Source organism: Nannospalax galili, unplaced genomic scaffold, assembly GCF_000622305.1.
Source record: "Nannospalax galili isolate Female #2095 unplaced genomic scaffold, S.galili_v1.0 scaffold760, whole genome shotgun sequence".
Taxonomy (NCBI): Eukaryota; Metazoa; Chordata; class Mammalia; order Rodentia; family Spalacidae; genus Nannospalax; species Nannospalax galili.
The window spans coordinates 1,249,279-1,261,195 of record NW_008347555.1 but is presented as its reverse complement, the minus strand read 5'-3'; the positions used below and the strand labels follow the sequence as shown (position 1 = coordinate 1,261,195).

Genomic DNA, 11,917 nt, shown 5'->3' with positions numbered 1-11,917 from the left:
TTTTTTTGTCTTTTTGAGACAGGGTCTCCCTGTAGTCCCACATGACCTGAACTCACTATGTAGACCAGGCTGGCCTTGAACTCACAACGATCTGCCTGCCTCTGCCTCCTGAGTGCTGGGATTAAAGGCGTGCGCCACTATCCAGCTTTTTTTTATGTGTGTGAGTGTTTTGCTGGCATGAATGTAAGTGCACCACCTGCATATAATATCTGCAGAGGCCAGAAGAGGGCATTGGATTCCCTGGAATTAGAGTTAGTCAGTTAGTAGCTGCCATGTTGGTGCTGGGAACTGAACCTCGGTCCTTTGGAAGAGGAGCTAGTGCTATTAATCACTGGCCCATCTCTCCAGCCCCTTGGCTTTGTTAATGATATTTGGGTAACTTCTAGCTACAAGAATCAAAAAAAAGTCTCAATATAAGCTGCTCACCCACAGGCCTTCCATCTCCCCAGATTCTGTAGGCCTTTGAAGCTGTCATTTCACTTTTTTTTGAAACAAGGTCTGACTAGACCAGACTGGCCTCTAACTCGAGATCTGCCTGCCTTTGCCTCTCAAGTGCTGAGATTAGAGTTGTGCACCATCATGCCTGCTCTTAAATTTATTCTTATTTTTTAATTATGTGTATGTGTGTGGAAGTGTGTGCATATGAGTGCAGGTGCCCATGGAGTTGAGAAGATCTGGAGCTGGACTTACAGGCAGGTGTCACCCAACATGGGTGCTAGGAACCAAACTTGGGTCCTCTGTAAGAGCAGGAAACATGCATAACCCCTGAGCCATCTCTCCATTCCCACCATTTAATTCTTAAGATCCATAAACTGGGCTCAGTCAATGGCCAGCTTCCTTTAAATATGGAGAGGTGTCATGGTCGATGAGTATCATTTAAGGGACAACTCCATCTAATTTTACCTAAAAATCCCTAGAGGAGTCTCAGCCTTTTCTTTGCTGTCCCAACAGGCCTGAGCTCATCTAGCCTCTGCCTGCTGTGCTTTGAATTCATATACAGATCAGAACCTGATGTGATAGCACCTGCTACTTGAGAGTCTGAAGCATCTTGAGTCCACAAGTTTGAAACTAGCCTGAGAGACATAGCAACATAACAAGACTGTCTTAAGAAAAACAAGAACAACTTGGAGTCTTTCTGGGTGGGCAAGAGCTGTGGCTTTAAGTGACTGAGACTGGAGAGCCAATATCTTACTACTCCTAATTTCTCATGTCCTTTTGCTATAGTGGTCACTAGCTCTTATCTCTATTAAGCCTTCCCCACCCTCCAGTCCAGGTCCTCCAAAACCCTTCCACAGAGGCAGTGTGGTACATTGGCTGGGATATAGGCCATTAAATTTTGTGACTTTATGACTTTGTAGTTTCTGTGTTTTTTTTTTTTTGTTGTTGTTGTTGTTTGAAAGTACTGGGGATTAAACCTGTGGCCTCACGTATACTAGACAAGTGCTCTGCCACTGAGCCCCAAAACGTATCTGCTTTGCTTGCATATATGCAAGTGCATCAAATGCATGCAGTGCCCCCAGGAGGTCAGTAGAGGGCATCAGATCCCCTGGAATTGGAGTTATAGTTGGTTGGTAGTAGCCTTGTGAAAGTGCTGGGAACCAAACCCGGGTCCTCTGCAAGAGCAGCCAGTGCTCTTACCAGTGAGCTATTTCTCCAGCCCAACTCATCAGTGCTTAAGGATGACATGAGACACTCTATTCCAGAGTCATAGTAAATGGCTGGTGAATTTTAACTGCTTTTTAGACCTTCTAGTGATAGTCACCTTGTAAATATATTTACTTAGCATGTATATGCTGGTCTATCATGTTTCCACAATCCCTGGAAAAAGATGGTCCCTAAAGGGATATTTGGGGGCTCCTCTATTAGTGTGTGGCAGGCTGTGTAACATACTTGGGGTAGATTTTGCCAACAAGCACCACTGCATTTTTATCCAACTCCATGAAAACAAAGTTGATCTTGCCCCAGTGGCTATTAAGAATGGTACAGAACTAGGTGTGGTGGCATACTCCTTTAATCCTGCACTTAGAGGCAGAGGCAGGCAGATCTCTGTGAGAATGAGACCAGTCTGGTCTACATAGCCAGTTCCAGGCCAACCAGGACTACATAGTGAGTCCTGTCTCAAAACGAAAAAAAACAAAGAGGGGCTGGAGAGATAGCTCCGCAGTTATGACTGCTCTTGCAGAGGACCTGGGTTCATTTCCCAACACTCATAGCAGCTAACAACCATAACTCAAGTTCCAGGGGATCCCATGCCTTCTTCTGACTTCCATGGGTATGACGTGGGCAAGGCACAGGCAGTACATTCATAAAAATATTTTTTTTAAATAAAGGATTCCTAGCTGGGCATGGTGGTGCACACCTTTAATCACAGCACTCGGAGGCAGAGGCAGGTGGATCTCTGTGAGTTCAAGGCCAGCCTGGTCTACATAGTGAGTTCCAGGGGCTGGAGAGATGGTTCAGCAGTTAAGAACACTGGTTGTTCTTACAGAAGACCCGGGTTCAAATCCCAGCACCCACATGGCAGCTAACAACTGTCCATAACTCCAGTCCCAGGGGATCTGACGGCCTCTTCGGACCTCCACAGGCATTGCACAACATGTAGGTACACTTACCTACATGCAGGCAATATAGACATACACATAAAATTAAATAAATTTTTTTTAAAAAAGGACTCCTAGGACCCAGAAATAACTCTAGCTCTCCCCTTCTTCAAGATCTAGGAACCATGTTGTGCCTCCATCTCCCTCAGCCAGTGGGCATTCCATCAGCCCATCTGTTCCTGTTCACTCGCCTGCATGGCATCAAACCTGGCCACATCTCTTCAGGAGCCATCTGTTGGTATGCATAGGAGTCTAACCCGGTTCTGTGCTGCCCTCCCAGAGCTGACTGATACCTGGCACTGTGTTGTCCAGTATGAAAGCAAGGCAACCTCCCACAAACATCTCTGTGGTCAGCAACACAGTCAGAATCTGGTCCACTTCAGGAATGCCTGTGAAATAAGCCAAAGGTCAGTGGGTATAATAGCCTTCTCAAGGGCAGAGCTCAGGGATTTCCCACTTATGGAAATGACTGTAAGCAGGCATGGCCACGAAATGTAACAAAGCCCTGACCTTCAAGCCTGTCTGTACCTCCTGACCATTTTTGGGTTCCACCCAAATGTCCCAGTTATTAACTTGGAACAAGTCACTTAGCCTCTGTGACTCTCATGCTTCTCTTAAAAATGGGGATGATAATAGAATCTGCCTCATGGAACTATTAGGAAAATTAAATGAGCATGTATTTAATTCATTACATAGTTCAGAGGTATAGATAGGAAGGTCAGGAGTTCAAGCCCACCCTCAGCTACATAATGAGTTTGAGGCCAGCCTGTACTATATGAAACCCTATTTGAGAAAAAAAAAAATTTAATTCAGCCCTAGAGCTGGAGAACACTGGCTGCCCTTGCAGAGGACCCAGGTTCAGTTCCCAGCACCCACGTGGCAGGTAACACCCATCCATAACTCCAATTCCAAGGGATTCAATACCTTCTTCTGACCCTCTCAGGCGTTGCACACACAACATGGGTGCTCTTACATTACATGCAGGCAATACACTCATACAGGCAATACACTCATACAGATAAAATAATAAAAAGTGGCCGGGCGTGGTGGCGCACACCTTTAATCCCAGCACTCGGGAGGCAGAGGCAGGTGGATCTCTGTGAGTTCAAGGCCAGCCTGGTCTACATAGTTCCAGGACAGCTGGGGCTACAGGGAGACCCTGTCTCAAAAAGACAAAAATAATAATAATAAAACATTTTTTTTTAATTTAGCCAGATATTGTGGCATACACCTTTACTCCCAGCACTGGGGAGGCAGAGGGAGGTGAATCTAGTTCCAGGCCAGCTGGGGCTACTGGGAGACCCTTGTCTCAAACCGACCCCCCTAAAAGAAAGTTTTCTTTTAAGCCTCTATCTGTTCACAGATAGTATTTTATAAAGTATGACTGCTAATTGGGCCCTCTGTTGCCAGTGAACATGCAGAAGTGGGAAGAATTGGTGGCTCTACCTGTGAAGCTTTTGAAGGAGGGCCTGTGCTCAGAAGTTCAGTGGGTATTTTTTGTGTTTTTTTGTCTTTTTTTTTTTGTCTTTTTGAGACAGGGTCTCCCTGTAGCCCCACCTGTCCTGGAACTCACTATGTAGACCAGGCTGGCCTTGAACTCACAGAGATCCGCCTGCCTCTGCCTCCCCAGTGCTGGGACTACAGGCGTGTACCACTACGCCTGGCTTTTTTTAGTCTTTTTGAGACAGGGTTTTACTGTAGCCTCAGCTGACCTGGAACTCAGTATGTAGACCAGGCTGGCCTTGAACTCACAGAGATCCACTTGCCTCTGCCTCTTGAGTGCTGGGATTAAAGACATGTACCACCATGCCCGGGCATGTTCAGTGGATTTTTTTGTTTGTTTGTTTTTTTCCTATGTGCTGGGCTAATGTGCTAATAAGTGCTTACTGAGTTTGTTTCCAACTCACATGTTCAGAATTTTAAGAGACCATCTCCCTCCCCCATCTCTGAAGACAGTAGTGAACGGGAGGTACCTGTGTTGATAGCACCTGGGTTGGAATCCAAGTAATTGGGCAGTGTGAGGCCGAAGAACATGGAAAACCCCAACACAAAGAGGTTACGGGAGGAGTTCATGTCCACGAACTGCAGGTTGGACAGTCCCACAGCTGTAATCACGCCTGCAAGTTAGGGGAACTAGTAAGAGATGCAGCCTGGATGGATGGGTCCCACCACTCCCAGCAGGCCTGCACCAGGCACTCACCGAAGAGCGTGCAGAACATTCCCCCCAGGATGGGATCTGGGAGTGAGGCAAAGAGTGCTGTGAACTTGCCAATGGTGCCCAGGACCAGCATGATACCCGAACCATATTGCACAACTCGTCTGCTGCCCACCTGCAGGAAGCCAGGGGCAGACTAGACCTCGGGGGCAGGGCTAGTTCCAGGGGGCAGGGCCTTTTGTAAGAATTAGGCATATAAGGGGCTGAAGAGATGGCTCAACAGTTAAGAACACTGGTTATTCTTGCAGAAGACCCAGGTTCAAATCCCATCACCCACATGGTAGCTAACAACTGTCCATAACTCCAGTCCCAGGGATCCGACAACCTTTTCTGACCGTGGGCATTGCACAACACGGGTGCACTTACCTACATGCAGGCAATACAGGCATACACATAAGAAAATAATAAAAAAGAATTAGGCAGATATGTGGGCTTCCTGCTTGTGGTAGGGAAGAATGATAGTGGGGTGCTCTCAAAGAGGGTGGGACTAGGTCAAGGCCAGGACTCTTGGAACAGGGCCTGTGCTGCTCTGGCTGATGGCGAGGCACCTTGGTAATCCCTAGGACGCCAATGTTGGGACTGGATGAGGTGGATCCGTTGCCTGTACCCAAAAGCCCAGCAATAATGCAGCAGATGCCTTCAGTGAAAATGCCCCTGAAAGGAAAAGTTGAGTGGAGTGTTGGTCTAGCTCCTTCACCAGTCTGTTCTGCACCCTGTGTACTGCCTGCCCCTGTCTGCCCATAGCACTCCCCACTCAGAACCAGGAGTTGGTACTGGCACCCAGAGTCCCAGCACTTCCTCCCTTGGGCAACTCAGCTTCGGTTTCCTCATCTGTACCACGAGGCTAATAAAGGTCTCAGTCTCCCAGCATGGTTAACCATTTGCCTAAGATAATGCCTAAGATAATGTGTGCCTAAGAGCTGGGCACACAGAAGGTTGTTGATGACTTGTGAAGGTTGTTGATGGTTGTTGAAGGTTGTTCACTGGGCCTCTTATCCCTTCAGCTGTTCCAAAAAACTACTGAGTGAGAAATGACACCCCCATTCCATACAGGAGGAGAATGAAGTCTAGAAGTGAGCAAGGGCTTGCCAAAGCCTATAACCATAGGTCTCAGTTCCATCCCTCCCTTTGCCTTCTGAGTGGCCCGTCAGAGGATCAGATATTGAGGAGGACAGGTGGGCATACCTATTGATAGCATGTACTGGAGGGGGTGGTGCGCCAGCCAGGCGGGCACAAGCATAGTAATCGCCAATGGACTCAATGATGCCTGCCAGGGTGGCACTGAACATCCCGAGGACTGCAGCCACAGTCACGGTGGGCAGGCCCCACTGACCTGGGATGAGAAAAAAAGAAAAAGAAAAAAACAGAACAGATACTTGAGAAGCCTGTGCTAGCTTGGGAATGAATGGAGGAATAGTTGAGAGTAAAGGGGCTGCTAAGGGGGCCTCAAGATGGGATGAGAGCCTATTTGGGTCACTCAGCGGCATGGATCGGGAGTAAAACCACCATTAGTGGCATACTACAAACATGGCCTCAGGTAAGCTTGTGTTGTCAGCTGAACTGAGATCACCAGGTAGCTCACATGATGCAGTTGGAAGCAGAGGGGCCTAAGGGGCTTGCTTACAAGGGTAGGGGATGCGGATCCAGGGAGAAATAGCCATGATGTCCCCGCGGGCATCAGTTCGAGCCTGAAAGCCATAGGCTGTGGGATCTGCAGGCAGCACGTCTGTCAGGGTCAGCACATAGCACAGCAGCCACACCGTCATGATGGCCAGCACGATCTGAAGCAGGTGGGGTGAGGGGGGTGCTGCAGGCACTGGAGATCTTGATCCAGACTAACCTGCTCCTGTGTAAGCCACAGCCCAGCCAGAATACTGGCTGTCACTCAGACCCCAATACCTACTCCAGCCTCTGGCTGAGACTTCACCACTGTTCTGGCCCTAGCTCCCATTCTACCCTAGCCCTTGCCCCCACCTTGACCTTAGCACAGGTCCAGCCCTTGCCCTAGTCCCAGTACTGCTAGCTTCTCACCGGAAACATCTTGAAGATCTGGATTCGGAAGAGAGTGAAGCCCTTGCCCCAGCGGTAAACAGGCAGCAGGAAGGTGAGGTTGCGCAGGTACTGGGAGAAGAAGACGATCAGGAGAATGGAGCTGGAGGCAGACAAAAGGAGGAAGTGGCTGGTAGGCCACGCTGGAGCCAGGAGACAGAACTAAGAAACAAGAAGTAAAAGGACTGGGAAGTAGAGGCTGGGCCTGGCCTTGCTCACCAAGCTGAGATGCCCCAGTGGGAGCCAGCTCGGTCACCAGCAGCTTGGAAAACAGAGAGGCCAATGAGGGAGACAGTGGGGGTGACCGTGAGAGGTCCAATGTAGCTGAGCAGGGCCCCAGGCAGCCCCATCAGTCCAATCACCACCTCCACCATGCTGGACACTATGATTGCACCCTGGACCTAAAAAGGAAAAATCAGCTATAAGTCACCATGATCTGGCCATTCACAGGCTGTAAGTTCCTTGACCACCTCCATGAATCCTAAAACTCAGCCATGGCCCTCCCATCTTGACCCTCCCTTGGGTCCTGGTCTCCTACCCACCTCTCGAATCCGAGGATGCCAGATATGAGAAGTGTTCAGGGGCAGACTCCAGTTACCATAGATCTCCTCTGGAGACAGAGAGGGAAAGAATACACTGCCATGAGTGCCCCTGGTGTTTGGACTCTCTCTCCTCCAGCCCAGGCATGGTGGCACACACACACCATTTTTTTTTTTGGTCTTTTTGAGACAGGGACTTCCTGTAACTCCAGCTGTCCTGGAACTCACTATGTAGACCAGGCTGGCCTTGAACTCACAGAGATCTGCCTGCCTCTGCCTCCCGAGTGCTTTGATTAAAGGAGTGCACCACCATGCCCAGCTATGTGGCACACACCTTTAGCCCCAGCACTTGGGAGGCAGAGGCAGGGAGACCTGTATGAGTTTAAGGGCAGCCTGGTCTACATACCAAGTTCCAGGCCAGCTGGGGCTACAAGGGAGACCTTGTCTCAAAAAAACTAACCAAACCAAACAAAAATGAGCTCACCTTCTGGGGGACATTTCCACCTCTCCAGGGACAGGATAGCTTTGGCAGGAACCAGAAATGCAAAGGCACTAGCCTGGAACAGCGGAAGCCTGGAGGGAGCATAGAGTATCCATGGAGGAATGGGTTGAGGGAGAGGGATAGAAGGGCAGGTAAGTTTGGACAGCCGGACACAGAGGATGGAGGTAAGAGAGGAAGAAGGGAGGGGCAGGACAGAAGGAAGTCAATGAGGCCTCAGGAAAAACACAAATGACTCCAGATCAAAACCCACCCTTTATCTTCAGAACCACTCCATTTCCATATTTGAAGTCTGCTCACAGCCACCCAACCACTACCACTCAGCCAATCACCTTTTATCAACCAGACCTAGGATTATTCACATGGGACCAGGAATTCCCCAAGCCTGCATAGGTATTGGAAGCCTGCTCCAGGGGCTGAGCAGTGGGGCAGGGAAGCAGTGCTTCTGAGCTTTCGCAGTAGGTATGGGAGGAGGAGGGGACCAGAATAGGAGCTCAGCCACCTAGCTCTAAAGCCTGACTGGTAGGAGCAGCAGATGAGGCAGAGTGACAGGGTTTTGGTTCCTCAGAAGCTCTCTGCAAAAGACCACCTACTCTGCCGTGCATCACTGCACCATTTGCACAAGAGCACATATGTTGGGGCTGGAGAGATGGATCAGCAGTTAAGAGCACTGACTGCTCTTGCAGAGGACCCAGGTTCAATTCCCACATCCACATGGCAGCTACAAACCGTCCTTAACTCTAGTCCCAGGGAAATCCGAAGCCCTCTTCTGACCTCCATGGCATTGCACCACACGAGTGCACTCACGTGCATGCAGGCAATACACTCATACACATAAAATTAAAATAATAAATTTTATATATATATGAAGAGCACATGTGTATATGTATGTTTACGGGATGGGGAGGCACAGCTCACCGGATGCCCACTGTGGTCTGGATGAGAGTGGTGATACCCACACAGGTGAAGATGGTGCCGATGAGCTGACTAACCATGTGCTGGTCCCGGCCCACACACAGCACCTCAGCCAGCAGGAAGGGCACGGCGATGGTACCACTGAAGCAGGTCAGGTAATGCTAGGATGGGAAAGGAGTGCATGAAGCCTGACCATGGAGCGCTCATGGAAACAGGGCACTCTCAGTCAGTGTTCTGAACCTGGGCAATGCTAGCAAGGTGCTCACTTGCACTGACAGTCCCCTCAGGAATTCCCAGAGAGCTGCTTCTCACCACTTAGGTTCCCCAGGCTCCCCCCAAGTTATTCCTCTGTCTTCAGTGGATGGGCCCTCTTCCCTATCATCCCCCATCCACAACCTTCCCAGGTCCCCTTTGCTTTCTTTGGCACTGCTGCTTGGTGACAGTCACTGTGCTAACCTTAAGTTTCTTTCTCTAGCCTGAGATGATCTTGTTGTCTAGGGAAGGGCTAGGATCTCTGTCCCAGGATTGGGGTGGAGAGATCTTGGGGAAGCCCACCTGGAAACCCAGCAAGATGCACAGGTACCATGGTGGCACGTCCTCGATTTTATACAACATGTCAAATTTGGGCTCCGAGGGCAAGGATGTCTGCAGGTCCCTGGTGGAAGTTTCTGCTGAGCCCAAGGACTCATGCTGAGGAAGGAGAGAACTGCAGCTCAGGGTAGAGTGATAAACAGCCAAATGTGTGCTGTCTGGCCTGAGGCAGGGACCCCAGTGGTCTCCCAGCAACTCAGTGAGGGTGGAACAACCTGGTGGTCACTGGGCCTGGCTGTACCTCCCTCCCACCTCCCACTGCTTCCTGCAGAGATGATGAACACATTCTGCTGGCTCCTGGAACCCTCAGGCTTGGGGCTTTCTAGTCAGCCCCCTAAATCAGAAGACTGGGAGGCACCAGACAAAAAAATCCAGGGAAGAAGCCTAGATTGTAAGTAGGCCCCCTCCTGTCCCATCTCTACCCCCTGGAGGTCCTTGCAGGTGTACTGCAGAGGAGGCAGGCCCCTATTGACCCCTAAGCCCAAGTTGGCCAGCTATTGACCCCCTAAGCCCAAGTCATCCAGCTCCAGCTCCTTCACCTCCACCTCCACTCCATCCCCAAAGTGCCACTTTCAGCTTAGGACTTCTACATTTTACCAAGTCCACAGAACTTTTGTCTGCCCTCCCAAAGACCCTCCATAGACTCTCCAAAGACTCTCCAAACACTCCACCCCACCCCACCCCACCCCGTCGTGTACCTGCCCAGCTCCCCTTTCCCAACCCCCAGCACCTGTGTCCGGCCCTCAGGATCTTCCTGAGCTCTCATCTTTGAGACACAGTTTTGAGAAGCTTCTGAGGAAGAAAGAGGACAGCTATACCAAGGCCAAGGAGGACTTTACTCTGCACATCAGACATTGTTCAAAGTAAATCTGTAACCAGGTCCATAGCCCCAGATTGCGAAAGGGGGACGTGGGCAGAGGTAAGGTATTAACTCTGGCTCTGGTAGTAAAGGCCACCCAAGACTGGGCCAGGATTACCTTCTGAGCAGTCCCTTCCCTACCTGCAATCCCAGGCTGGCACAAGGCCTGTTCTTGTTTCCCTAGTTACGGCCAGAGTCTAAGGGGTGAGGAAGGGACATTAAGAGGATGGATGACAGGAAAGGGAGTGGGCACAGCACTTAGCATCTTCCACGTGAGGCCTCTAGGTTTACTAATAACAAGTTAATCTTATCGTCATCACCATAACAATTCTCTTTCATGAGAGATGATCAAATGCCAATGTCTATATTTATAAAGGCTCTGTCATGTGAGTCCCCTGAGGTTAGGTGTTGTTAACTCTTTTACTGCTAAGGAAACAGACTTAGGAGTGAAATGACCAAGGCTAGACAGGAAGTGAGGTTTCAGAAAATCAATTCTAGGGTCTTGGTGCCCCTCCCTGTGGCCCTACACCACAGAGGTTTCCTGAGACAGCAACAGATAGGTCTCTGCAGCCTGTGCCCTATATCAGGGCCAGGATTCCTTTCCTCTCCTCACCAGGACTAGCTACCAAGTTTGTGGGACCTAGTGCAAATGAGAAGGGGACACTTGTTCCAAAAGTATGAAGAGTTTTGCTAGGTTTAGTGGCTAACAACTGTAATCCCAGAAATTAAGAGGCAGATCATTATGCATTCAAGGCAGCGTGGGCTAAATAACGAGTTTCATCCAGGCAAGCCTGAGGTATACTCATATCTCAAATAAAGGCATGGTGGTACATGCCTTTAATCCCAGCACTAGGGAGGCAGAGGCAAGCGGATCTCTGAGTTCAAGGCCAGCCTGGTCTACATGGTGAGTTCCAGGACAGCTGGGGCTACAGGGAGACCCTGTTTCAAAAAGACCAAAAAATAAATAAATAAATAAATAAATAGCTCTTGGAAGGCAGAGGCAGGTCCACCGTCTTCTGACCTCCACTGGCATTGCACAACACGGGTGCACTTACACACATGCAGGCAATACACTCATATGCATAATAAATAAATAAATAGGGGCTGGAGAGATGTCTCAGAGGTTAAGAGCACTGACTGCTCTTACAGAGGACCCGGGTTCGATCCCCAGCACTCACATGGCAGCTACAAACCATCCTTAACTCCAGTTCCAGGAGAATCCGAAGCCCTTTTCTGACTTCCACGGCATTGTATGACACAGGTGCACTCACGGACGTGCAGGCAATACACTCATACACATAAAATTAAAATAATAAAAAAATACTAAAAAAAAAATTACATGTCTACAAACTAAATAAAAACAACAGAATGCCTTTAATCCTAGCACTCTGGAGGCAGAGGCAGGAGATCTCACAGAGGCTAGCTGGAGCTACAGGGAAAGAAAAACCAGAAAAGGGCCAGCTAGATGGCTCCAGCGATCAAGCCTAATAACCTGAGTTTGATCCCTGAAACCCCCATGGTCATAGGAGAAAGCTGACTTCCACAGGTTATCCTCTGACCTATACATGTGCTCCTTGGCATGAACACCCAAACACAGGCATCATGTGCGAACACACACACACACACACGCTAATAAATGCAATTTATTAA

At 49.4% G+C, this 11,917-nt stretch overlaps 1 protein-coding gene across 2 annotated transcripts in view; it reads right to left on the bottom strand.

Moving 5' to 3' along the window:
- Positions 1–11,917, bottom strand: part of Slc23a1 (solute carrier family 23 member 1) — a 19,977-nt gene that overhangs the window by 6,803 nt on the left and 1,257 nt on the right. The window contains exons 2-14 of one of the 2 annotated variants that reach the window (XM_008844294.3): positions 10,139–10,200; positions 9,373–9,507; positions 8,821–8,978; positions 7,888–7,976; positions 7,407–7,474; positions 7,084–7,265; positions 6,847–6,967; positions 6,440–6,596; positions 6,001–6,148; positions 5,364–5,469; positions 4,801–4,930; positions 4,574–4,717; positions 2,894–2,989 (exon numbers count right to left, since the gene is read on the bottom strand). In XM_008844294.3, coding sequence (XP_008842516.1) covers positions 2,894–2,989; positions 4,574–4,717; positions 4,801–4,930; positions 5,364–5,469; positions 6,001–6,148; positions 6,440–6,596; positions 6,847–6,967; positions 7,084–7,265; positions 7,407–7,474; positions 7,888–7,976; positions 8,821–8,978; positions 9,373–9,507; positions 10,139–10,174 — 1,570 coding nt within the window. In that variant the 5' untranslated portion in view covers positions 10,175–10,200. Of the gene's footprint in view, positions 1–2,893; positions 2,990–4,573; positions 4,718–4,800; positions 4,931–5,363; positions 5,470–6,000; positions 6,149–6,439; positions 6,597–6,846; positions 6,968–7,083; positions 7,266–7,406; positions 7,475–7,887; positions 7,977–8,820; positions 8,979–9,372; positions 9,508–10,138; positions 10,243–11,917 lie in introns of those variants that run through there. The other variant, XM_029568900.1, reaches the window with a different exon arrangement.